At 51.7% G+C, this 25917-nt stretch overlaps 2 protein-coding genes, 1 long non-coding RNA gene and 1 pseudogene across 3 annotated transcripts; 2 read left to right on the forward strand and 2 right to left on the reverse strand.

The window, feature by feature from the left end:
* The first annotated feature begins 137 nt into the window (after positions 1–137).
* On the forward strand, positions 138–5065 carry CAMKV (CaM kinase like vesicle associated). Its single transcript, XM_070776720.1, has 11 exons — positions 138–267; positions 616–724; positions 835–966; positions 1150–1224; positions 1440–1578; positions 1722–1842; positions 1996–2071; positions 2170–2306; positions 2465–2543; positions 2778–2865; positions 3161–5065. The coding sequence occupies exons 1-11, from the start codon at positions 138–140 to the stop codon at positions 3731–3733; spliced, it is 1659 nt and encodes a 552-aa protein (XP_070632821.1). The 3' UTR covers positions 3734–5065.
* Positions 961–6314, reverse strand: LOC139178634 (uncharacterized). Its single transcript, XR_011563047.1, has 4 exons — positions 6200–6314; positions 5647–5688; positions 1973–4457; positions 961–1168 (listed from the first exon to the last, which is right to left on the reverse strand). It is a non-coding gene; the product is annotated as an uncharacterized lncRNA (long non-coding RNA).
* TRAIP (TRAF interacting protein) lies at positions 5168–24344 on the forward strand. Its single transcript, XM_019984898.2, has 15 exons — positions 5168–6600; positions 12280–12337; positions 12848–12931; positions 14944–14983; positions 15896–16023; positions 17211–17305; positions 17732–17845; positions 18598–18685; positions 19424–19513; positions 19991–20079; positions 22497–22652; positions 22864–22912; positions 23183–23332; positions 23438–23488; positions 23696–24344. The coding sequence occupies exons 1-15, from the start codon at positions 6503–6505 to the stop codon at positions 23822–23824; spliced, it is 1419 nt and encodes a 472-aa protein (XP_019840457.1). The 5' UTR covers positions 5168–6502; the 3' UTR covers positions 23825–24344.
* On the reverse strand, positions 7861–9578 carry LOC109575811 (small nuclear ribonucleoprotein G pseudogene; annotated as a pseudogene).
* Positions 24345–25917: the final 1573 nt, after the last annotated feature.

The following is a 25917-nucleotide window of genomic DNA, read 5'->3' on the forward strand; positions in this document are numbered from 1 at the left end:
TGTGGGCTGTTTCCAGTTTGGGGCAATTCGGAATATTGCAGCCATGAGCACTCTTGTATGAGTGTATGTCCTGCTGCACTAATGTATATGTTTCTGTAGGACATATATTCAGCTGTGCAATTGCTGGTTATTAGGGAATGTTCGACTTCAGTAGCTTCACCAAACTGTTTTGCAAACGAGAAACTTGCCCTCCACCAGCAGTGCTCATGTTCTTCGCATCTTTGCCAGTGCCTGGCATCTTTAGATTTGTGGAGATGACTCTGACAGGTGGGTAGCTACAACCCCCTTCATCTGTGAAATCACTGAAATTTAAATCAATCATTTGATAAATCTCTTTTTGATTATACATAATGCAGAATGAGTCTAGGATATGTCAGCTTAATATATTTTTCATAAGCAGGGGCTGTTGTAGCTTGGGCAGCCAAGCTAAATGGCTGGAAGTATGGCCAAAAAGGCAGGCCTTGGATCCCAGTCTGACCACCCTCTAGCCCTTCCTGGTGTAGACTCGGCCTCTGGCTTGATCTGAGCCAGGCTGGGGTTTCCCAAAGACAACCTCTACATTGTGCGGAGAAGTGGGGAGTGGGACTGCTGAACCAGACCCCATCCTGTCTGCAGCTCAGAGCCCGGCAATGCCGTTTGGGTGTGTGACTCTGGGCGACAAGAAGAACTATAACCAGCCATCGGAGGTGACTGACAGATATGATTTGGGACAGGTCATCAAGACGTGAGTGCCGGGTCTGTTGGGCCAGGGTGGGCGGGCCAGGGCTGGGAAAAGGGGAGTGGAGTACAGCCCATGCTGAGGCCAGGGCTGAGTGGAGTGCCTGCTGGCTGCAGTGAGGAGTTCTGTGAGATCTTCCGGGCCAAGGACAAGACAACAGGCAAGCTGCACACCTGCAAGAAGTTCCAGAAGCGGGATGGCCGCAAGGTGCGGAAGGCAGCAAAGAACGAGATAGGCATCCTCAAGATGTGAGTGTGAGGCCCTGGGGTGGCGACGGGGAGGGGAGAAAGCAGGGCAGGGCTTCGAGGGCCAGGGACCTCAAGCAGTACCAGCCTCCGGCCAGTGAGTGTGCTGTGGCCCACAGTGGCCACCAAAGCCTCTCTGAGGGGCTTCTCCCAGCTCTAGGGCTTGGCTCTTCTCTCTGCCGCCAGGGTGAAGCATCCGAACATCCTGCAATTGGTGGATGTGTTTGTGACTCGCAAGGAGTACTTTATCTTCCTGGAGCTGTGAGTGTGGGTCTGGGGTTCCAGGAGTCCTTAGTCCTCCCAGGTCTATACCTGCTCTGCCCTCTGCAGCCAGGGCAAGCCCCACTTCTGGACCCTTGGGGTCTCAGGCCCGTGTGCCTTGCCCAGCCAGCTGCCTGGTGTCGGTAGCCTGCCCACATACTCCTGCCCCACCCCCGATCCTGCCCACGCCAGGCTCAGGGGCTGGTGTCCCTCAGGGCCACGGGGAGGGAGGTGTTTGACTGGATCCTGGACCAGGGCTACTACTCGGAGCGAGACACGAGCAACGTGGTGCGGCAGGTCCTGGAGGCGGTGGCCTACCTGCACTCACTCAAGATCGTGCACAGGAACCTCAAGGTGAGGCCGGCAACCAGGCTGAAGGGTCAGTTGGCAGCTGGCCTGGGGCTGGGGTGGGCAGCACTTTGGGGCCATGGTCCAGCCTCTGAGGGTTTCATGGTATCTTCATCTGCCCACCCGCATGCCATTCCTGGCTGGAGCAGCTGGAGAACCTGGTTTACTACAACCGACTGAAGAACTCAAAGATCGTCATCAGCGACTTTCACCTGGCTAAGCTAGAGAATGGCCTCATCAAGGAGCCCTGTGGGACCCCCGAATACCTGGGCAAGCAGGGAGTGGGGCAGGGCAGGGTGGGACACAGCCTTTAAGGACTGGCTCAGGGTAGTGGAGGAGGAAGTCCCCATCCCAGCAAATGGGTGTGGGTGTACAAGGCCAGGCCAGGGCTGATACTGACCAGCAGATGGATCCTGTTTGCAGCCCCAGAGGTGGTAGGCCGGCAGCGGTATGGACGCCCTGTGGACTGCTGGGCCATTGGAGTCATCATGTACATCCTGTGAGTGGATCAGTGGGCAAACAGGCTGGCAGTGAGGTGGGATGAAGGTCTGCATCCATGGCCTTCCTGAATGACCCTGAGTGTGGGCCCCCACGCAGGCTTTCAGGGAATCCACCTTTCTATGAGGAGGTAGAGGAAGATGACTATGAGAACCACGACAAGAATCTCTTCCGCAAAATCCTGGCTGGTGATTATGAGTTTGACTCTCCATACTGGGATGACATTTCACAGGCAGGTGAGGAGGTACCCAGCATGAGAGCAGAGTAAAGGGCTGGTGTGGGGGACTGCTGTCAACCTTCTCTGCTGGACTCTGATCCCATCCCCGAGCCCATTCATCACCTCTAGACTATGAGAGGGGTGCCCATGCCTAGACTCTCCCTGGCTTTCTCCCAGCCAAAGACCTGGTCACAAGGCTGATGGAGGTGGAGCAAGACCAGCGGATCACTGCAGAAGAGGCCATCTCCCATGAGTGGTGAGCAGGGAGCAGGGGGGCAGGCAGGAAGGATGGGAGGAGGCCAGGGGTTCCTTGTCCTCTGTCTTCCTCACACCTAGCAGCCTCCATCCTTGAGGCCTTGAGTTGGGTTTCAGGGGGGTACCCAGAGCTCAGGCCAGCTCAGAGGGTCTGCCTAGGATCTTATAAGGAAAGGGCACAGTCTCCATGAAGGCCGTATGCCCTCAGATCTAGACACACTTGTACCCTTTCCAGGATTTCTGGCAATGCTGCTTCTGATAAGAACATTAAGGATGGTGTCTGTGCCCAGATTGAAAAGAACTTTGCCAGAGCTAAGTGGAAGGTAAGGGTTGGATGGCTCTCTTTCCTGGCTTGATCCCCAGTGCTCCTTCTGGCACCAGTTTCTTGCCTGCATCACACCCCTGCAGACATACACAGGCTTTTCTTAAACCATCAGGTGTAGCTGTAGTCACTGTTATGACCTTTAGGCAGGTGTGCTGAGCAGCTGGGTCCCTGGCCCTGGGGTGGTCAGAGGCAGCCAGAGCCTCATGGAACGGTCTGGGTTTGGCCTTTGTGAAGAAACAGATCCAGTTTCCATAAGCTTCACTCTGAGCCTCTCTCCACTGTCCTTCTTTCAGAAAGCTGTCCGAGTGACCACCCTCATGAAACGGCTCAGGGCCCCAGAGCAGTCTGGCACGGCTGCAGCCCAGTCTGCTCCAGGCACAGACACTGCCACCCCTGGGGCTGCAGGCGGGGCCACGGCTGCAAGTGCAGCTGCCTCAGCCCTTGGGGGCAGTGCCACCCCAGCCACAGCGGGTGATGCTACAAAGAGTGAGAATGTGGCCCCCGCCGACCGTAGTGCCACCCCAGCCACAGATGGCAGTACCACCCCAGCCACTGATGGGAGCGTCACCCCAGCCACTGATGGGAGCATCACCCCAGCCACCGATGGGAGTGTCACCCCAGCCACTGACAGAAGTGTTACTCCAGCCACTGATGGGAGAGCCACACCAGGCATGGAAGAGAGCACCGTGCCCACCACCCAAAGTAGTGCCACACCGGCTGCCAAGGCTGTTGCCACCCCTGAGCCGGCTTTGACCCAGCCGGACAGCACAGCCCCAGGGGGCGCAACAGGCCAGGCTCCACCCTCTAGTAAAGGGGAAGAGGCTGCTGGCTGTGCCCAGGAGTCTCGGAGGGTGGAGACCAGCTGAGGGGGCAGGCTGTGGGGGGCGGGGGATGGGCAGGAGGGTGGGAGAGTGGATGAGGGGCTTCTCACTGTACATAGAGTCACTGGCATGATGCCCTCGCTCCCCCCCCGCCCCTGCCTCCCAGCATGGGGCATGTCTGGGGGCCACAGGAGACCAGTCTCATCTCCTGTGTGTATGTGCGTGAGTGATGGGCAGGCCAGAGGCGGGACCAGCCCTAGCCCCTGCATGGATTCCTTGTGGCTTTTTCTGTCTTTTGCTAGCTTCATCAGTTTCTGTTTCTTGTGGGATGCTGCTCTAGGGATACTCAGGAGGTCCCTGCTCCCCTGCCCCCCTCCCCTTTCTGCCTCACAGTTCCCCCCTACCCAGGCAGGCCCTGAAGGTCCCATCCTCTCCCAGGCCCTAAATTGGGTGGCCTTGCCCTGAGAGCTGGTCCTCCAGCGAGGCCCTGTCAGCGGTCTTAGGCTCCTGCACATGAAGGTATGTGCCTGTGGTGTGTGGGCTGCTCTAGGAGTGGAAACAGGCTGATATAGAGAATGCTGTAATCTCGGGCAGAATGCTTTAAGACAAGATGGGTCACATGGCTGGGGGCGCTGCTTGGTAGCCATGGGGGTCCTCAGGAGTGAAAGAGAATGAGTTGGGGGTAGAAGCTCCCACCTCTGTCCCTGGGATGTCTCTCCTAAGACCCTTGCGCTGTTTCCTGACCTCCTGGGTCCTGCGCTTCAGGAGCCTGCAAGGGGAAGGAGGAGCAGTTAGGATGTGGCCATGAGATCTGGGAGGGTGGAGTGCAGACCCAGGACCTAGTGTACCAGCCTAGCTGGGTCCTTACCCTGGGCTGAACAAGGACAGCTGCCGCTGGCTCTTCCCAGATGGGCTCCCTTAGGCTCAGTCCACAGTCCTCTCCATCCCAGGCAGGGGGCCTGCTGCCTGGCAGTGTCCCGTAGTCTGATTTGGGGGTTTGCCCTTCACGGGGCCAGATTTTCTGCTCTCTCAATTCAACAGTGAAATAGACAGGAACACTCTCTATGTCTATGACCCACTTCCCCTTCTATCAAGGCTTAAAGAGAGGCCCAGGTGTCTCTGGGCCATGCTGAGTTGCTTTTGCTGGAATGAGGGAGTGAATAAAGCTCCCCAGTTTCCTAATGGAGGCTCCTGGCAGGTGCCCTTTGTCAGACCCTACTAGAGCCTGGGCAGGCAGCCACACTGGTCCCAGCCCTCGCTTGGCACTCGGGGGTAGTCCTGCCCTTCTCCCTGCATGCCTGTGGGTCTGCTCTGGTGTATGAAGGTCGGTGGGCTGTGTACCTGCTGAACCTGGCAAATAAATGTCACTCTGCCAAAGCCTCTGGCCACCCTCTCGCCTTTGCTTCCTCTATATTACTGGGGAGGGCCCCTGGAAGGCAGTGGGGAGGGTAGAGGCTGGGGGTAGTTTCGCTGGTAGTGGTCTGAGCTCAGTGCCATGTGGATTGCTTGGGATGCCACAGGACGGTCCTTGATGGTAGGGGTGGGGTCCTCTGGACTCTAGAAAACCATGTGGGGCTACTGTTCTGACAAGTCTTGTTGAACAAGGAGTCCTTATCTTGACTTAAGCATAAGACCTGGAACCTCCAAGGGCCATCCACCGTAGGGAGAGACCTTTTGTACATGGCCAAAGTGGGTTTCCCTGGGTTGTGGAACGGGTGCAGGATAGGCATTACACAATGATTCTATCCTGCCCTTTGTGTTGATTTCTTCTTCCTGTAAACAACACGGTCGCTTTCCACATACATCCCAAGGACTTCACTCTGGGTCCACTTCAGGTGGAACAGATAAGCTTTACATTATGGGGCTGTGTATAAATTTTTTTTCTGGGAAGAGGGTAGTTAATCACAAAAACTCCTAGGAGTACTCCTTCCAGCCGAGATTAGCCCAGGTGAACTCACCAGGGATGCCGCTCTTCCTCAGAGAGGATCCCAAAGACAACTCTGATGTGGGAATAATAAAAAAGGTTTGTTAGTCACTTGTCTAAGATGTATCTGGGCCTCCAAAATTACAACAGTCCTGAGGCAAAACTGATCCTCCCGAGAGCTAAGACCAAAGTCAGGATACTGGCCCTGCCACCTCTAATCACCTCTAAACTCAGGAATCAAGTCTTGCTTGTATAGATCCGGCGTGAGCTTGAGATGTCCTGAGTGGTTCATCTTTCTAGGACCACTCAGAAAGGAGGGCTAAGAGAATGCAGCATTCTTTCGGTCTGGGAACTATGGGTTTCCACTATACGGTCAAGCACCGCCCAGAGCCCAGGGGACCCGCTCTCTATCGGGACTGTCGTCCCATTCCCTACTCTACTCTCCGAGAGCAGAGAAGGCTGCGCTGAGAGAACAGGGCTCAGAAAGCCCGTGCCCAGCGCACCTCGAGTCACCTCTGGCTTGGGACCATAACGCCCTGTATTGCCCCCCAAAGGGGCCCGGCTAGCAGCCTAGCTGGTCCCCGTACCAATCCAACGTTGCGCTCCCGCTGTACCTGCGGTCTCAACCGCAAGCAGCCTGAGAACTACCGCTAGACACTTTCAGGCCCGCGCTCCGCCCCAGGATTCTTCACGGCCGCGGGGCCGTTAAGCCCCGCCCCCCGAGGGTTCGTCCAATCGGGACCCAACCTTCCGTGCAGCCACTTCCGATCCTCTCACGGAAGTTGCGCCGTGGAGCCAAATTCGAAGCTAGTGAAGACGCGGAGGCACGGCCACCAAGCTGGACCCGTCGCCGTTTCCTTGGCTACCTCGGCTACTCGAGACCAGTCATCATGCCTATCCGTGCGTTGTGCACCATCTGCTCCGACTTCTTTGATCACTCCCGCGACGTGGCCGCCATCCATTGCGGCCACACCTTCCACTCGCATTGGTGAGTGAACGCTGTGTTGGAGCTGGCCCCTCGCTCCCGTAGGGCTACCGGACAGTAGGGTGTCGGGGCTCCGGGCGACCCGTCCCCGGAGCCCAGACTGGTGATGAGGAAGGCATTAGATGGGAATCCCACGAGAGTTCCTGACCTAGGCAGAGGCGAGTTGTGTGGCAGGCTTACCGGAGGAGGTGACAGCTGAGCTGAGGCTGGGGGTGGGGACAGGGGGAGGTACAGGCTTGGTTTAATGAAGACTGAGTAGAGGTTTCTTTGATTGGCTTGCAGAGAGATGTGGTTTCAAAATTATTTGTCCTTGCAGATGCTTTCACCACATTAGTGAGCCCTTTGTTTTCTGCCAGACCTGGTAACCAACAGTCTACTGGATTTGTTGTGGTTTGCTTGATGATTTGGAATGATTCTGTCCGATTCTGTCCAGAGTCGTCTTCTTGGTCAGACACTCCACGGTATTCACTGACCTAAGCAAACCCAAATTAACATCAAATGGCAAGGAGGTGCTCTCGAATCAAGGTGTTCTGCTGATTGGTAGGACCATTCTGTTGAGTGCACAGCTGGTGGGGGGACCCCCTGGTAGCTGTGGACAGGCTGAGTCCTGAGTTTCTTTTTTAAATTGTGATGAAATACGTGTAACATAAAATTAACCATTTTTTACTTTTCCTTTTTTTTTTTTTTCCCCACTATACACTGTTCTATTGGAGTAATATATATATATATATATATATATATATATATGACTTAACATTTAAAAAAATTTTTATTGTAGTATAGTTGATTTACAATGTTGTGTTGATTTCAGCTATACATAAACTTATACATGAATATGTTTGAATATTCATGCTGCTGCTGCTGCTAAGTCACTTCAGTCCTGTCCGACACTGTGCAACCCCATAGACAGCAGCCCACCAGGCTCCTCTGTCCCTAGGTTCTCCAGGCAAGAATACTGGAGTGGGTTGCTATTTCCTTCTCCAATGCATGCATGCATGCTAAGTCACTTCAGTTGTGTCTGACTCTGCAACCCCATCATGGACAGCAGCCCACCAGGCTCCTCCGTCCATGGGATTCTCTAGGCAAGAATGCTGGAGTGGGTTGCCATTTCTTTCTTCACATTTAACACTTTGCAAAAGCTTACTTAACAAAAAAGTTCAGTTATGAAAATGTATATGACCTGATTTTTATATCATAGTAAAATAGGCCCTTTGGAAAGGACATATGGAAGCAATTGATTTTTCTGGTGAACACACCCTTAATTTATACTTGCTCCAAAACTTCTGATATGATGATACTATTTTCTCATATTAATACCATTTCAGTATTGTTCTGTTGCCCAGCTTCACACATTGATCTCTTACAAGATTCATAAAGGAATCAAATTCCTGCAATATTTCTTGGACGTGTCTGCCACCATTTAATTTCAATGAAAACTTCAAAAATTTAAAAAATTTTTCAGGAGAATGTTTACTCAGTGAGCTCGAAGATGCTTTCCATTTTGACCATTTTAAGAGGACAATTCAGTGGCATTAAGTACATTCACAGCGTTGTGTCACCATCACCACTATTTCCAGAACGTTTCCATCAGTCCAAACTGAATCCTTTAAACAATAATTTTCCATTCCCCCCTTCCCACAGCCCATGGAAACCTCTAAACAGAGGTTTAGAAAGTAAAACTACTTTCTGTCTCCGTGAATTTTTCTTTTCTAGGGACCTCATATAAGTGAAATCACATTTGATTCTTTTAAGTTTGGCTTATTTCACTAAGCATAGTGTTTTCAAAGTTCATCCATGTTGTAGCATGTTTCAGAATTTTACTCCTTTTTATGACTAAGGGATTATTATTCATTGTATGAAAATAACCCATTTTGTTTGTCGCTTCATCTGTTAATAGACATTGGGTTGTTTCCATGTTTTGGCTACTGTGTGTAATGTTACTATGAACATTGGTGTACAAGTATATTTTCAAGTTACTAGTTTCATTTATTTTGGGTTATCCCGAGAGGTGGACTAGCTGGATCATATGGTAATTCTATGTTTAATGTTTTGAAAAACTGCCCTTCTGTTTTCCTGTGTCAGCTGTACCGTCTTATGTTCCTACTAACAATTCACAAGGGTTCCAGTTTCTCCACATCCTTGCCAAACTTTTTTTTTTAATAATAGCCATCGTAATGGGTATCTTTGCTTTTCCTGTCTGTGTTTAAAGCTATCAGTTTCCCTCTTGGCACTGCTTTTGCTGTCTTACACGGTTTTGATATGTTTTCATTTTCATTAATCTCATGGTATTTTCTTATTTCCCTTGCGATTTCTTCTTTGACCCATTGGTTATCTAAGAGTGTGTTGTTTAATTTCCACACATTTGTGAATTTTCCATTTTTCTTCAGTTATTGATTTTTAGTTTCATTCTATTTTAATCAGAAAATCTATTTTGTGTGATTTTCAATCTTTTAAAAAATTTTAAGCTTTGTTTTGTGGCCCACCATATGGCCTATCCTAGAGAATGTTCCATGTGCACTTGAGAAGAATGTGTTTTCTGCTATTGTTGGGGGGAGTATACATCTGTTAGGTTAGTTGGTATAAAGTGTTGTTCAAGCCTTCTGTTTCCATATTGATCGTCTGTCTGATTGTTCTATCCATTATTGAAATTGTGTAATATTAACACCTCAAACTTTTATTATAGAACTTGCTATTTCTCCCTTAATTCTGTACAATTTTCTTTCATATATATATTTCATGTCTATTTTGTTAGGTGTATATGTTTATAATTGTTATTTCTTGTTGGAGTGAGCCTTTTATCAATATATAAAGTCATTATCTCTTGTATGCTTTTTTGACTTAAAGTTTGTTTTGTCTGACAATAATATAGTTACCTCAATTCACTTTTTGTTACTATTTTTATTTATTCTGCTTGAAATTCATGAGGTTTCTTTAACTTGTGGAACAATTTCTTTACTCAGTTCTGGGAGACTATCAGCCATATTTCTTCATATATTGCCTCTATTCCATTATCTCTTTTCTTTCTATGTTAGCGTCTCATTTCTGCTGTAACAAATTACCACTAACTTAGTGGCTTAAGACAACAGAAGGTCTTTTCGAGGTCAGAAGTCCAAAATGGGTCTTGCTTGGTTAAAATGAAGATGGAAGTGGGGCTGTGCCTTCTTTGGCTCATGGCCTCTTTTGCCATCTTCAGAGTCAGCAGTGTTACATCTTCAAACCTCTCTGTATGACTCTTGACACTCTGTCTCTTCTATAAGGATGCTTGTGATTACATGAGACACCCCTGGATAATCTCCCCATCTCCTTAACTTAATCACAGCTCCAAATTACTCTTTTTGTATAAGGTAGCGTATTCACAAGTTTTGGTAATTAGGACATAGAGGTGAGGGCGTTATTTTACCTAATGCTTTCTTCCTGAAACTTCTAATTATATGTATCCTAGACATCATGGTAACTTTTATATCTCTTATCATTTCTTACGTATTTTTCCACCTTTCTAATTCTCAGTGTTTCCTCTGACATATCTTTCAATGTACTGATTCTTCAACTCTGCCTAAACTGCTATTAAATTCATCCATTGAATTCTTAATTTGGGCCATTTGTTCAGTTTTGGAATTTCTGTTTATTTCTTACTAAGTTCTGATATGTCACCTTTTATTTTCAAATTCTCTTTTGATGTTTTCGATCTTAATTTTTGTTTATCCGGCATAGTGTATCTGTCATGGTGAGTGACAGTTCCAGTGTCTGAAGTCTCTGTGGTTATGTTCTGGTTTACAATGTGCAGTGCTTTCTCTTGTGTAACTGTTTACTTTAAAACCAAGCATTGTATTGAAATATAGTATAATACATAAAAGTACAAATATAAGAAATGTATAGCTTGCAGAATTTTTGCAAACTGAACACACCTATGCAACCAGAATTCAGAGCAAGAAACTAGACATCAGCACTTCAGAAACCTCCTGCTGAGAAAGACTGGGACCGGGGACACTCTTCCAGAATGCTTGCATTTGCACCTAGACAAATGCCTCCTCAAACAACAGAATACAAAGAAACTATAAGGGACTAAAAGTAACTACATGCGTGCTCAGCTCGGGCAAACTATGAACAAGAACATACAAAAAGGCCAAAACCCAGCTGCCATTTCTGAGGTCCTGGAGCAAAACCAGGGTACTGTACAGGATCCCTCCACACAGGACCACCAAAGGGGTGGGCACACTGCCACCTAAGCTACCACTGTGGCTCAGCCTGCCAATCCGCCCCTCTGCACTCACCCCATATGAGGAACCCGCTCCTCACTCCCCTCTCCCCAGCGAGCAAGCAAGGACACCTGTTGCTTGTTTTTGCTCCCTCCTGGTGCAGTCCCAAGAAAGCCTTGCCTGAATTTCTCCTCTGGCCTCTTAACCAGTCTCTGTGGATTAAAGAGTCCAAGGGCCCCGTGCCAGAGAAGGCAATTGCACCCCACTCCAGTACTCTTGCCTGGAAAATCCCATGGATGGAGGAGCCTGCTGGGCTGCAGTCCATGGGGTCGCAAAGAGTCAGACACGACTGAGCGTCTTCACTTTCACTTTTCACTTTTTTGCATTGGGGAAGGAAATGGCAACCCACTCCAGTGTTCTTGCCTGGAGAATCCCAGGGATAGGAGAGCCTGGTGGGCTGCCGTCTATGGGGTCGCACAGAGTTGGACATGACTGAAGCGACTTAGCAGCAGCAGCAGCAGGGCCCCGTGCAGTCTTCCAGTTACTCCCACCAGTCCACCTTTCCTCCACACATGATAGCCACCGTCTTGACTTCCAGCAACATAGATGAGTTTTGCCTACCTTTTACTCTATGTGAATGGAATTAAACACAATTTACTGTTTGTTTTTTTTTTGGTATCAGGTTTCTCTTCTTCAATCTTACGTTAATGTAATTCACCCATAATTTGTTCTGAGTTATAGACTCATTCATTCTCATTGCTGTGTAGTATTCCGTCATCGTGCATGGTTAGCTTTGTATTATATGTATTTGAAAAAAATATTTATAGAAAAAAAAAATTGCAGTCTAGAAAGATGGTATCATCTTCCCAAAAGGACTGGTTTTCCCTGGTCCCTGGGGGGGATTGTCTACAAGTAGGCCAACTAGTAGATTGTCCACTACATCTTGATTTTGTTTTGACTGCACTACCTGGCTTGTGGGATATTAGTTCCCCAACCAGGCAGTGAAAGCACAGAGTCCTTTACCACTGGACCAGATAATGCCCTAGTAGAAGAATATTTTAAAGTTTAGGGCAGATCGATGGTGCGTAGCTGGGCTGTGTTTTACTTTTACTTCTGCTTGCTACCTCTCATTTACCCTCACTTTGAAAGTTACCCCTTTGGAGTATTATAATTCCTGTCTCTGAGGGACCCTGACTTTGACCATTGCCCCTAACCCCAGTCAAAGCCTAGAAAGTTGATAAAATTACAGCTCAGGGGAGAGAAGTCCAAGCCAGCAAGGGCAAAAAAAAAAAAAAAAGGCCAGTTGGTTGGATTGCTTGCACTAGTCAGACCTTGTAGGATATACCATCACTACCTGAGGTGCTACCCTCCTGGGTGGGCAGGCGATGGGTCAGAGAGGAGCAGTTCAAATGCTGTAATGGTCAGGGTGGCTACCTGGCCTGTATGTCTCCCCTAAAACCAGTCTGTTTTTCTGTTCTCATTCCAGCCTAATTCAGTGGTTTGAGACAGCACCAAGTCGGACCTGCCCGCAGTGCCGAATCCAGGTAAAGTTGGTGGGGTGAAAACTCCTCAGCTAAAGACATTCCTTGCCAGGGAGCAAGGATGAGGAGAGGTCTCTGAAGCAAAGCAATGTCTTTGACCTGTCTGGACCATCTGGTTTGAGGCTGGTTGAGCCTCACTTGCGCTCTTAAATAGTGCGGGAGGCCTGCTTTTGCCCAAGGGGAGCTGGCAGATGGACTCGTTGCCTGGGCCAGTCTTCACCTGGCTAGATTTAGTCTCCTTATCTGCCTTTCCCCTGCAATGCCCACCACCTAGAGTTGGGGTATCTTTTGAGCAGTTACCACATGGATCTGTAATGACATGACATCTGTAATGACATGACTCAGTAACTAGTGGTACCCAGCTTGGGACACCTACAGGATTGCAGAGGTCACCTCTATTCAAGGGATGTGCTGTGAAAGGTTAGGCGGGAGATGGGCTTGGCTGCATGTCCCCTGTCCTCCTTGCCCATGACCCAGCTATGCAGTCACGCTGTGTCTTGTTCTTTCATTCAGGTCGGCAAAAGAACCATTATCAATAAGCTCTACTTTGACCTTGCCCCGGAGGAGGAGAATGTCTTAGATACAGAATTCTTAAAGGTACCCAGACTTTATCTCATTCTGCTGAATCCCAGGCCCTCTGAGAGTTCACTTTCTGCTCCTACCCAGGGAGGGTACCTAGAGTCTGGAGATGGGTTCTGGAAGGGGAGACTTGATAGAGAATTCAAGGCTGGGGCAGTCAGAGCAGAGAATAATTGACGATGTTCCAGTCATTGGAGAAATCCTCTGTCAGGAAGGGAGCCACTTGACTGTGAGCCCTCCTCTTGGGATTTCAGAGCAGTTCTGACCATAGTTTAGAATGTGTCTCTCGAAGTCCCCTCACCTTACAAAGAATGTACAACCATCTTTTCCAGTCCTCAGCCAGGGAAGACGTGCGAACCCATTGTTCGCAAACCTGCCTGTGCCTCACAACTGCCTGGGCAGCTTGGTGTGTATCCAGGTGCCTGAGTCTTTCCCAGAGCAGGAGTGGAGGGCAGGGCCCCTGGAATCAAGATATGCAGCCAGGATGGAAACCCACACTGCAGGGGAGGATGGGTGGGTTCCCTCCCACACTTCTACTGCTTCCCCCTCCCACACTTCTACTGCTTCCCCTCCAAGCCTAAGATTTAGCTTGCTTTGTGCACAAAGGGATTGGATTGGCAGAAACCTCTCAAGGAAGTGGGATTGGGGTTTGCAAGTGAACCTGGACTCTGAGGGTTAATTTTCTGGGCATCTGTCAGATTAGGATTCATTTGGCCCTGGCCCCCGGGGGGGCTGTGACGTCCTTGGAACCTCACTGCTTCAAGACGTGGAGCTTTTGTGCTTAAAGCTAACGTGTTCATCGTCATGGTAACTGCTCCCAGTTTTAAGCCGTGTCCTCCTTGTGAGAAAAGCAACAAAGGCAGCTTCAGTTCTTTCTGATTTTCTAAGCCATATCTGGGAGACAGGAAGGCAAAATCTTGAGTAGTTTGGAGCAAGGGCTTGGAAGGCACCCTGCTTGGGTGTGGAAGGTGCTAGGGGACTAACAGTAAGGTTGGGCTGGCAGCTGCTCTCAGGCAGCCTGTGTGTGCCCTTTTCTACCCATGGCTTCTAGCTGAGATGTCCAGCCTGTTTAACCAGCTCAGCCACCAATAGCTCCTGCCCCAAAGTCCTGAGTAGAGAGTTTGACAACAGGAGCTTAGCCACAACAGGGACCCGGCCTTATATTGGTCATAATATGAGTTTTGCATTGACCTGGGAAGAGTAACCTGGATGAGGATTGTTCTGCATCTAGCTACCATCACGGACCCTAGGCCAAGTCTTTGAGGTCTACTGAGCCTGGTTTTCCTGCTTATGGAGTAGGTACATCTCTTGCCCACAAGGGTGTTGAGTGCATGGGACTCCTGAATGGGAGTTGGGCTCTCTTCTGCCCCAGCCTCTCAGTGGTTCTGTGGCAGTGGCTTTGGAACATATGTACAGGCTTGGGGAGGCTCATTTGACCCTCACAACAGTCTGGTTAGAGCCTAGCACAGGTGAGGTTTCATCTAGGGGTGAAGAGTTGTCTTGGCTCCCCTACCCTATTGGATTCTGGGGCTGGAAGAGTCCTGGTAGACAGAGCCAGCTTAGGGCTGGGAGCGGGTAGACTGTGAAGCAGGTAGGACCCAGGGTGGAGGGAGCAGTGTGGCCCAGGGTGCTTGGCCATCCCAAATCTGTGTCCCCACTGGGTCCAGCTAATGCCAGGGAAGGTCAGGACGGGCACAGGCCCGAGGAAACAATGGAAGCTTCTGCCATAAAACCAACTGCGCAGGCCAGGCTCCACTTCTTTTGCCCCCTGTTATGCCTCTTTTCCCGTCCTAGGGTCTTGTACCTGAGATTATCCTCATTTTACCGACTTTTAAAAAGACACTCAGATAAAGCAAGGCTTCTGTCTCCCTTATTGATCTCACTTGGCCTTGAGGAGCAGCAGGTTCATGCTTCCCTGGGCCCACAGGCCTCATTGTCCCCACCTGGGGCTCCCCACAGACCTTATGTGAGGCTGGGTGGGGGCCAGCTGTGATGCCTTCTTGCTGCTTACTGTGAGTATTGCCTTGCAGAATGAACTGGATAATACCAGAGCCCTGCTTTCCCAGAAAGGTGAGTTCCCAGAGGCCTTGGGAAGCCCCTGACTTGGGTACTGGACTGAGGCCTGGGAGGAAGGCTTCAGCCTTCTGGCATATCCAGGGGCTCTCCCTGCTTGGTATATGCAAAAGTCTTATCAGCTCTTGTGATGACAGAAAAGGAAAGGAAAGGGAGGTGACTGATGCTGTTCACCCAGATGAGGTGAGCCTCTTCTTTGTCTGGGGCTGCTTGCCTAGGACCCAGGCTGGGAGGAGTCTACCTGACAGGTCAGAATATTGTAGTTGAGGGTTCCGTTGCCAGATTTGGCAGGAACCTGCTTGAGGGGTTTCCCACATAGCTCAGTTGGTAAAGAATCCACCTGCAATGCAGGAGACTCCAGTTTGATTCCTGGGTTGGGACGATCCCCTGGAGAAGGGATAGGCTACCCATTCCAGTATTCTTGGGCTTCCCTTGTGGCTCAGCTGGTAAAGAATCTGCCTGCAATGTGGGAGATCTGGGTTCAATCCTTGGGTTGGGAAGATTCCCTGGAGAAGGGAAAGGCTACCCACTCCAGTGTTCTGGCCTGGAGAATTCCATGGACCGTATAATCCATGGGGTCACAAAGAGTCGGACACGACAGAGTGACTTTAACTTTGACTTTTTCAGTGCTTGAGTTCTGGGATGATGAATTAACTAGACCATGGGATCAGGGAGCAGTGAAATCTTTACTCCAGTAACTCTGAGCGGCAGAAAAAGGGTCTCATCCCCAGAATGGCTGGGCATCCCTGGTTTGGTGCTTGCCAGAGAGATAAGCAGGCTGCCTGACTTGTGGCCCACAACTTGTTCCTCACCTGACTCGGGTGGGGTGCTGGGGCCCAGGGGCCCAGGTTCTCATAGTGCATAGTGGACAGGCTTCTCCTCTCCCTCTGTCCCCCACCCCTGCTCCAGAGAAGGAAAAACGAGACAGCCAGCTCATCATCGACTCTCTGCGGGACACGCTGGATGAGCGCAACGCCACTGTGGAGTCCCTGCAGCGGGCCTTGGACAAGGCCGAGATGCTGTGCTCCACCCTCAAGGTGAGTCCCCAGCCCCCGTGGGCACAGGTTGGTGGGGAGATACAGTCTTCCTCCTGGGCTCACCACTGTGGGCTTGTCTTTTGTGTCTGCCTTGGTCAATACTGTGGTCTGTACAGCTGTAAAATGGAGGGAAATTCCATCTTCCCCAGGCCTCCCACCCAGCCCTTGAGAAAAGGGTCGTATTGCCCGCATCTGTGGATGTTGTACTAGTTAGTTTGGAGAGGTGAGGCCTGCCCAGTGCTTCGTGGAAGGACTGCTCAACCAAGACCTCAGTGAGCCTAGGCCATGTTTCCCAAAGTGGTTTGTACTCCACTGACAAAGCCAGCCTGAAGAACCTTCCATTAGCTTGCCTGTCCTTGGCTGGGCTGCTCTCTGGAGCCAGATCAAACAGCATCCCAGAGAGGAGCAGGGGGCCTTTGAAGTCGGCTGTGCTGAGCTGACCGGGCAGATCAAAGCCTTCAGAGCAAGCGGCTCTAGAACCAGATGAATTTTGTATCAGCCTGGGTTGGTGAGCCTCTTGCTCTCCAAGGGGCAGGAAGTGATTGATCTGAATCCACAGTTGAAATTCTGACCTCATATGAAGGAGCCAGTCATTGCTGGATGCCATTTGAGAAGGAAAAGGACCCATCCGGGTGAACAGATAGGGCCCCAGGGTGTTCGCCATTTCTGGCTCTGCTTGGTGGCTGGATTGGATCACGTGGCCTGGCCAATGGGAAGGAAGGAGCAAACCAGCACCTGGCCACAGAGCAGGAGTGTGTTGGCATTCCCAGGTCAGAGATGAAGTGGCCAGGTGCTGAGGGCAGCTGTCCTACCCTGGCAACTGTCCATAGCTGATGGATAGCACAGCCTGGATCTGTGCTCCAGGCTTCTTCAGCTTCCTCCACAGTCCCTGGACTCTGGCAGCCCCCAGCAGGCCTTTAGATGCTGAGAGTGGGCTATACCGATGGTAAGACGTATCTCAGAAGGAAGCAAGCCAAGGGGGTGAGGAAGCAGCTGGTCCAGGGCCTCGTAGCAGCAAAAGCACACGTCAGAGTGGGGCCCAGGAACCTTACCTCCTGGGGCTAGAGCACACGCTTATCAGCATTTTCAAAAGCAGACAGTTCTAGGGTGGAGTTCTCCCGGCGATTTTAGCCTTGGCCCCTGGAACCTCCAAGCAACAGACATGTGGGGGTGCGTTTGCTCTTCAGAAGCAGATGAAGTACTTGGAGCAGCAGCAGGATGAGGCCAAGCAAGCACGAGAGGAGGCTCGCCGACTCCGGAGCAAGATGAAGAACATGGAGCGGTGAGCTTAGAGCGGGGGCCTACCCTGTGCCCTTGCACCCCCGGGGCACAGCTCTCAGGGCTGCAGCAGGGGTGGCTCAGCTCAGTGGCTCAGCTCCCCGTAGGCCACGGGGGGCTCAGGCCTTACTCAGCCTCTGCGGGCTCCTCTGCTTTCCATGGGAAACCTGGCCGGCTTTTGTTCTAAGAACCTCTCCCTGGGCATCCCTGACCTGAGACCCTCTGTCAACAACCCCTTCTCCCTCAGCAGCATCCCTACAGCTGTGCTGAGCTCTGCGATGGGGCCTTTCTTTGGGCAGAGCTGCCTGCTAAAGCATCCTAGCAGCTCAGGCTGTCTCCATAGCAACGGCAGCAAAGGGAGGCAGAGCTGCACTGGGTACCTACCCATCAGCCTCCAGATTTTAAATGCCGTGGGCTGGGTGTTTTTCAGAATCGAGCTCCTACTCCGGAGCCAGCGGCCTGAGGTGGAGGAGATGATCCGAGACATGGGTGTAGGACAGTCCGCGGTGGAGCAGTTGGCTGTATACTGCGTGTCCCTCAAGAAGTGTGTACTCTGGCCCCTGTATCCAAGCTGAGTCGTGGCCCCCAAGCCATGCCCCTCCTTGTGTTGCCCATTTCTTGTGAAGCAGAGCAGGCAGAGTGATGAGCAGGCTCTGGAGCCCTGCTGCCTTTGTTTGAACCACATCCCACCTCTTACTGTGTGGCCAGGAGCCAGTTTCTTAACGTCTCTGATCCTTAGCTTCCTGAACAGATAATAATAACCTGCCTCACAGAATTATTGAGAGAATTGCATGTGAATTATAAGTGTTATTTCTAAGGAGGTTAGGGTTAGCACAGCTCGCCATGCTCCAGTTTGATATCTGGAGCCTGTTCCCCATTAGCATGCGGTTACTGACCCCGCCTGGCTTGCATCAGAAACTTAGCTCAGGTGTTCACTCCCCTGGGTGTGGGATTGGAGAAAAGGGGCCACTTGGCTGACAGGTATGAAGGATCCCCAATGCCTCGTGTGCAGCCAGGTGGTATAGGGGGCCTCCTAGTGGGGTCAGGGTTTCCTGCACACCCTCTCAAATTTCCAGTGCCTCCAAGTAGGCAGGAAACAGAGATTCACTAGCCCTTCTAGCATTTGGGGTGCTCAACCCCCTGCAGTGCCAGCTGGTCCCTGCTAGGCTCCGGTGTCAGAGTTGGAATGAGAAGGGCTGGGGGCTTGGGCTGGGCTTTGTGTTTGCTTGGTGCTGTGACTCAGTCTGACCAGGGGGTGTCCCAGGCTGACATCTCTTTTCCGTGGTCCCTTCATAGAGAGTACGAGAATCTAAAAGAGGCACGGAAGGCCTCAGGGGAGCTAGCTGACAAACTGAAGAAGGACTTGCTTTCTTCCAGAAGCAAGGTAACTTAATGGGGAGCCGAGCGCCAGGGGAGAGGTGGCTGTCCTTCTGTCATGCGTGTGAGTCTCTCCTAGGCCAGGCCCTGGGGCTGTGGGATGACTCCTGGCTTCTGGTCCTCACTAGGCACTGACTCTGGCTTGTGTGGCTTGTCTGCTTAGGGTGGCAGGTCATGCAACTGTCGCCCCAACAGCTGCACACTTCTGTTCCCCATACCTCTCAGCTGGCTGGGGCACACAGGTCCCAAATGTGATGGCTTCAGAGGCCTGTTTTTTGTTCCAGGCCTAGAGTAGGAGGCCTCTTGTTCTTTTCTTTGTGGTTTGTTTATTTATTTATTGTGCGTGTGTGTGTGTTTTGCCATTTGGCTTATTCCCCTTGTTCCTCTGTTCCCTGGCCAGGGATTGAACCTGGGCCGTGGCAGTGAAAACCCAGAATTCTTACCACTAGACCACCAGGGGACTGACTCCCTGTAGAAGGCCTCTTGAAACCTGAATCAGTCAACACAGCTGCTTTTATTTCTGGGCATGGTGCATGTCAGGGTAGGGATGTAGGGAGGAGCCCTGGACTGCTCCAGATGAACACTGCCAGACTAAGACAAAGGTCCAGCCCCGTGGAGCTCGGGTCTTCCCTGTGTCCCCCGCTCCTCCTGGGTCTGGGCTCCCATGAGCTAGGGTAGCAGCAGGCAGGGACAGGGCATACAGCCACCCCTGTGTTCGTCCTTCGCTCCTTACACTTTCTTGCAGTTGCAGACAGTCTGCTCTGAACTGGACCAGGCCAAGTTGGAGCTGAAGTCGTCTCAGAAGGACTTACAGAGTGCTGACAAGGAAATTGCGGTGAGAAACATCTATGAGCAGATGGGAAGGAAGGGTGGTTTATGTGCCCTCCAAGACGTGGGCTGGGTGAGTTCTGCCCACAAACCCTGCATCAGTCAGTGGTTGCAGCTCTGGACTCCCTGTATCCTCCTGGTTCGGGGTCAGGACAAGAATCTTGGCCTTTGATCTGGAGCCTGGGCTCCTTAGCAGAGGACAGAGAGCACAGGGGTCTTGCTCACAGTCTGTCCTATACCTGTATCCTTGAGGTCACCAGAGGAGGGGGGTTCACCGGAGGAGGAGGAGGTCACCAGAGGAGGTCACCGCCAGAGGGGTTCTGAGGTCAGGTGGTCCTGGCCTCCTGAGCCTGATATTTGACCTTCAGGCCTTGTTCTGGTCCCAGTGGGCTTGCCTTTCATGCGTACTGCTCACGTCCGTGGCGGTCACTCTGGACTTGGTGCCTCAGCCTTTCTTTCACACTCTTCTCTTTCCTTCCTGAAGAGCCTGAAAAAAAAGCTGACGATACTGCAGGAAACCCTGAAGCTGCCACCAGGAGACAGTGAAACTATCAACCGCCTCGTTTTAGAGAGGTTCGTTGACCCTCTGGGGTGGAACAGGGACTCCAAGCTGGAGGAGCTCCCTGGTAAGGGTGTCTTCACCCTTTCTGGCTTTGTGGGGGTTAGGTGGCCCAGGTCGGTCTGAAGGTTGTGGACCTCCTGGCCTGAGTGACAGCCAAGACTGAGCTGAAAAGCAGCTTTGAGGCAGGCCCTGGGCTTTGACAAAGAGAGGCCAGAAAGGACTTAGGGATGGTCAGAGAAAGGGGAGGAGCATCCTGTGTATGGAGCAGCTCACCTAATATATCCGCCTGCCGCAGGTTCTGAAACAAACATGAAACCACCCACCAAAAGAACTCTCCTCTGGTCCTAGCACCAGCACACTAAAGCTGCCAGCAGAGGGAGCCAAGAGGCCGAGGGATGGGTGTCCCTGCCTGGGTGGCCGCCTGGAAGCAGACAGGCTGAGAGGGTCCTCAGGCCTGGCTGGCCCGCTGGTGGTCTGGACAGAAAACACAGCCCAGCGACCCAGCTGCTTTTATTCGAGCTGGTTTTCAATGTTGGAAAATCACTATGCTCCCTCTTCCGCGCATCCACTCGTTTGCTCAGAGCCTGCCCATCTAACTTAGGAGCTGCCTCCCTGACCCCTTCCCTTTCTACCACCTCTGTGTGAAGCTTGGAACCCATCCTCTACTCCTCCCATCTGTCCAGCATAGCAACTCCTGGGCATCCTGCCACTCTCTTGTGAAACACCTCCCAGGACCCTCTGCACTCAGCCCTCATGGAGCTGGCCTTGTGGGCGGGGTGGACCTTCAGGCTTCAGGCCAATCACACTGCCCCTCACAGCAGGACACCCCTTGCCTTACTGCTCCGTGTCCCCCTGCTTTGTGTCCCCCTGCTCTGTGTCCTGCTCCGTGTCCCCCTGCTTTGTGTCCCCCTGCTCTGTGTCCTGCTCCATGTACCCCTGCTTTGTGTCCCCCTGCTCCGTGTCCTGCTCCGTGTCCCCCGCTCCATGTCCCCCTGCTCCGTGTCCCCCTACTCCGTCCTGCTCCATGTCCCCCTGCTCCATGTCCTGCTCCATGTCCCCCTGCTCTGTGTCCCCCTCTCCGTGTCCTGCTCCATGTCCACCTGCTTTGTGTCCCCCGCTCTATGTCCCCCTACTCCGTGTCCTGCTCTGTGTCCCCCCTGCTCCGTGTCCTGCTCTGTGTCCCCCCTGCTCCGTGTCCTGCTCCGTGTCCCCCTGCTCTGTGTCCTGCTCTGTGTCTTCCTGCTCTGTGTCCTGCTCCGTGTCCCTCTGCTCCGTGTCCTGCTCCGTGTCCCTCTGCTCCGTGTCCTGCTCCGTGTTCCCCTGCTCTGTGTCCTGCTCTGTGTCTTCCTGCTCTGTATCCCCCTGCTCTGTGTCCCGCTGCTCCATGTCCTGCTCCGTGTCCCCCTGCTCCGTGTCCCACTGCTCCATGTCCTGTTCTGTGTCCCCCTGCTCCGTGTCTCCCTGCTCCGTGTCCTGCTCCATGTTCCCCTGCTCTGTGTCCTGCTCTGTGTCTTCCTGCTCCGTGTCCCCCTGCTCTGTGTCCCGCTGCTCCATGTCCTGCTCTGTGTCCCCCTGCTCTGTGTCCCGCTGCTCCATGTCCTGCTCCGTGTCCCCCTGCTCCATGTCCTGTTCCGTGTCCCCCTGCTCCATGTCCCCCTGCTCTGTGTGCCCCTGCTCTGTCCTGCTCTGTGTCCCCCGGCTCTTCTCCACACTGAAGGGTCCACTGTCCTCTGTACTCCCTTCCCTAGTCTCCTCGGCAGAAATGAGCTTACTGTCTTCTGCACAGGTACTGCTTCATATTCAGATGCCACTGGGTTGCCAGGGGCCACAGAGATGCTCTGGAGGCTTGTGTATACCCTGGTTCCTCCAGGATGTACACACCCAGCTGTGGCACGTGAGATCTTCCCTGACCAGCCATCGAACCCTCATTCCCTTCATTGTACAGCGAATTCCCAAACACCAGGCCACCAGGGAAGTCTCTAGGAACACTACTTGAATGTATGTCTCATATTCAAGCTCTGAAATTGCCAGCCCCTAGGGGAGTTGTTTGGACAGTCTCTAATACTGTCTACTGGCCATGATAAGTAGCACTGGAAGGAACATTCATCTGCTTCAGTCTGTGGTCAGCTCTCTGACAGGATCCTTGCATGCACTCTGAGAAATGCGGCTTCTTGAACAAAACGTTTTTCATTTGTGTATTTGGGTTTTCTGTGGGTTTCTGCTTGCTTCCTTGCATGTCTTCCAGACTTCTACTGTGTGAAGGATCAAGCCAAGGACTAATCTCTTTTTTCTGGAGAGATTAGGGTTTCCTTGAAGAATGGCTCTAAACCAGGTGTGAGCTCCAGGCCCCTGGAGCTGATCCATCTCTAATGCTTGAGGGGCTATTGCCGCTGTGATCTTGAGTAACCAAACTGTCTCTGCCTTACAGCCCAGCTCCTATGGAGATGGTGAGCCTGAAGCTTCGCCGGCCAGCCTTTGGTGATGATATTGACCTCAATGCCACCTTTAATGTGGACACTCCCCCAACCCAGCCCTCCAGCACCCAGTATGGCCTTGCCAAGAGGCTCTTCCCTGAGAAGGCACAGTAAGTGGTAGTCCCCGGCCCTTCCACAGCCTGAAGGGAGGATGGCTAAGAGATCTCTGCAGGTCCTGGGCTAACAGCTCTGAGTGGCTGACGGGGCACTGAGGGTTTGGACATGAATCTGGTCCCAGCACCTCTTCTTCCCTCTCCTGAGTACTCACTCTATACAAAGCCTTTCTCTTGCTTGTCTCATTAATCCTCACATCTCTCACAGTTCTCCTGTTCAGGACGTTCCCAAGAAGATGCCCAAAGGCCCCAGGCAGGTAAGGCCCCTGAAGAAGTTCAGGCAGTCACCCTCCATCCTTGGGCAGGACTGAGTATGAAGCTGGTCTTCTGAGAGGTCAGGGTCTTGCCAGAGCCCTCTCACTCCTGGAGGACTGAAGCACTCTGGAGCCACCCTGGGAACCCTACTGCCTGTCCTTCCTGCCTCCGGATGAGGCACCAGAGATCCTGATCCTGTTCCCACATGCCTCCCACCCTCCTCTTTGCTGCCACCTGGCTCATCGAGCCTGGCTCTGGGGTCCCCTCTGCAGGAGTCCCAGCTCTCGCTGGGGGGCCAGCGCTGTCTAGGGGAGCCTGATGAGGAGCTGGCTAGCGCGTTCCCCGTCTTCATCCGGAATGCTGTCCTGGGCCAGAAACAGACCAAGAGGGTCAGGGCAGAGCCCTGCCGCAGCACAGATGCAGTGAGTGCGGTTTCCCACAAGGGAAAAGTGTCTGCCTTCTTGCAGGTGGAGCTGGGTGGCCCTAGCCCATTAGGCCAGCCCACTCACCTCTTCCTTCTGCTTTAGGTAAGGATTGGCTTCGATGGACTTGGAGGCCGAACCAAATTCATCCAGCCTGTATCCTTATTTTGTGGTGTTGGGCTGAGCTAAACTATGGTGCCCATATCATCCCTCACCTGTACCCCCAGACCCCAGCTTACTGGTGGCTGCGGCGCTAGGTGGGCAGAGCCAGACCTTGCCCTGTGTAGCAGCCCTGCCCACCCCCAAGGCTGAGCCCTGCGTTCCAGTCCTCTCTGTAGGCCTCTTCCTTGACATTTCCTTCAGACCGACACAACTATGATCCGCCCACTGCCGGTTAAACCAAAGCCCAAGGCCAGGGCTAGGCAGAAACTGGGGGCCAGGACAGCGCCCACCCCCTCCCAGGCCACGCTGGACAATTTCCTGTGGCAGTGAAAACAGTGAGTCTCATCAGTGGCCAGATGCATGCCTCTGACTTAGGCCGAGGACTGGTGACTGGCTTGGCAGAGGGTTTGGCAGGCATGGCCCCTCTTCTAGGACCAGCCATGTGGACAAGGATAAATAAGAAGATGGGGGTGAAAGTGGGGCCCAGAAACCTACTTTTCCTGCACACACCCTGCCCCACCTCCATCATACTGGGTCTCCCTGTGGGGGCTGACGTGATCAGCTCAGTGTTCCTTCCAGCAGGGCTTGCCCCTTGTTCCAGACTTCCGTTTATAGCCATGATCAGATGTGACTGGGCTACTTCTGGTCCTCAGACCAGGGTCTTTTGTTGACTGTAAGCACCAGTCTTGAGGCTTCTCAGGCTGCCTCGGCCCGCCCAGGCTTCTGCCTGCCTCTGACTTGCTGTTGGCATGGCCTGGGCCAGGCAGGGCAGGGGATGGGCAATGGTGGTAGGGAGAGGAGGGGGGAAATTTCTATGTGAAATAAAAAAGATGCAGTCTTTTTCTTCCTGGCTCTGGGAGGGTAAATTTGCACTCACTTCGAAAAACTGACTTGCATGATTTTCTAAAGGGGGGGACCTTCACCTAGACCCAGACCCAGAAATTCCACCCTTAGGCATGTGCCCTCTCAAAGAGCACAGGGAGACACTAACAAGAGCGATTTATCACCTAGCTTTGTCCACAGTCTGTAACCTGGGCACAGTGCAAGGCCATAAGCAGGAAAGTAAATGGGTGAACCAGGGTCTAGACACAGGGAACTCACAGCAAGCACAAGTGACCTGTGACGACAACCCCTTCTTCACCTTTCAACTCCACCAGCCAAGTTGCTAGTCTCCGCGGTTTGGCTTCAAGAGCACTTTCTTCCGGAAGACTTCTCTTTTAAGTCCTAACTTGGGTGAGGACTTGGGCTTCCCTAGTGGCTCAGCTGGTAAAGCATCTGCCTTGCAGGGCAGGAGACCCAGGTTCAATCCCTGGGTCAGGAAGATCCCTGGAGAAGGAAATGGCAGCCCACTCTAGTATCCTTGCCTGGAAAATCCCATGGACAGAGGAGTCTGGTGGGCTACAGTCCATGGGGTTGTAAAGAGTATCTGAGCATGTTAGGTGAGGACCCCTAAACTTCCCTTTCTCATTACTGGGTGAGTGTTCGCCTGTTTCTGCACATTTCAGCATGAACCTGGCATAAGAGAGATTGCTTCAGACTGAGAGTGCCCGTCTGCTCCCCTGCAGGTGCGTGGCAGCCTGGGGCTTCTTGGGGGGAAGTGATGCTCTTGATTATGGGAGTTGGACTCCTTTGGTGCTGCCTCGAGCCAAGGATGGTTAGGGAGTGGAAGTGCAGCATCAAATTAAGTGCAGTGGCTGGCTAATAGCTTTCTTATAGATCAGTAATCATAGAATTAAAAACCGAGAAACAAAAGAAAAAATAATAATATTAAAAACCCAGCAAAACCCAGCACCAAGAAAGAAGAAGAAAGGAAACAAAATATTTAGGTATAAATCTAACAAAATATGTACAAGATCTCTGTGAAGGTAAACTACAAAGCTCTAGGTCTATACATACAATGGAAGATTATTTAGGCTTTAAAAAAAAAATTCTGAAACATGCTACAGTGTAAGTGAATCTTGAAGACACTAAGCTACGTGAAATAATCCAGGGGCAATTCCATGTATATGCGATACCAAGAGTAGTCAGATTCACAGAGACAGAAGGTAGCATGGTTATTGCCAAGAATGGGAAGGAGGGAATGGAAAGTTATTGTCAAATGGGTTGTGAGTTCCAGTTTGAGAAGCTGAAATTCTGGACATGAATGGTGGTGTTGGTACAACAACATGCTTGTCTGTAATGCTACTGAACTGTGTATTTTAAAACATTAAATTTCATCTTATGTTTATTTTCTTACAATAAAAAAAAGGACCAAAATTCTGGTACATGCTACAACCTGGATGAATGTTGTAAAGATAGGCTAAGTGAAAGAAACCAGACACAAAAGGGCACATATTTTATGATTCCACCTATATTCATTATCTTCAGTAGGCAGAGTCGTGGAGACAAAGTGCAATAGAAGGTCCTAGGAAACGGGATGGAAG

This window comes from Bos indicus, chromosome 22 (genome assembly GCF_029378745.1).
Source record: "Bos indicus isolate NIAB-ARS_2022 breed Sahiwal x Tharparkar chromosome 22, NIAB-ARS_B.indTharparkar_mat_pri_1.0, whole genome shotgun sequence".
In the NCBI taxonomy this organism is placed as follows: Eukaryota; Metazoa; Chordata; class Mammalia; order Artiodactyla; family Bovidae; genus Bos; species Bos indicus.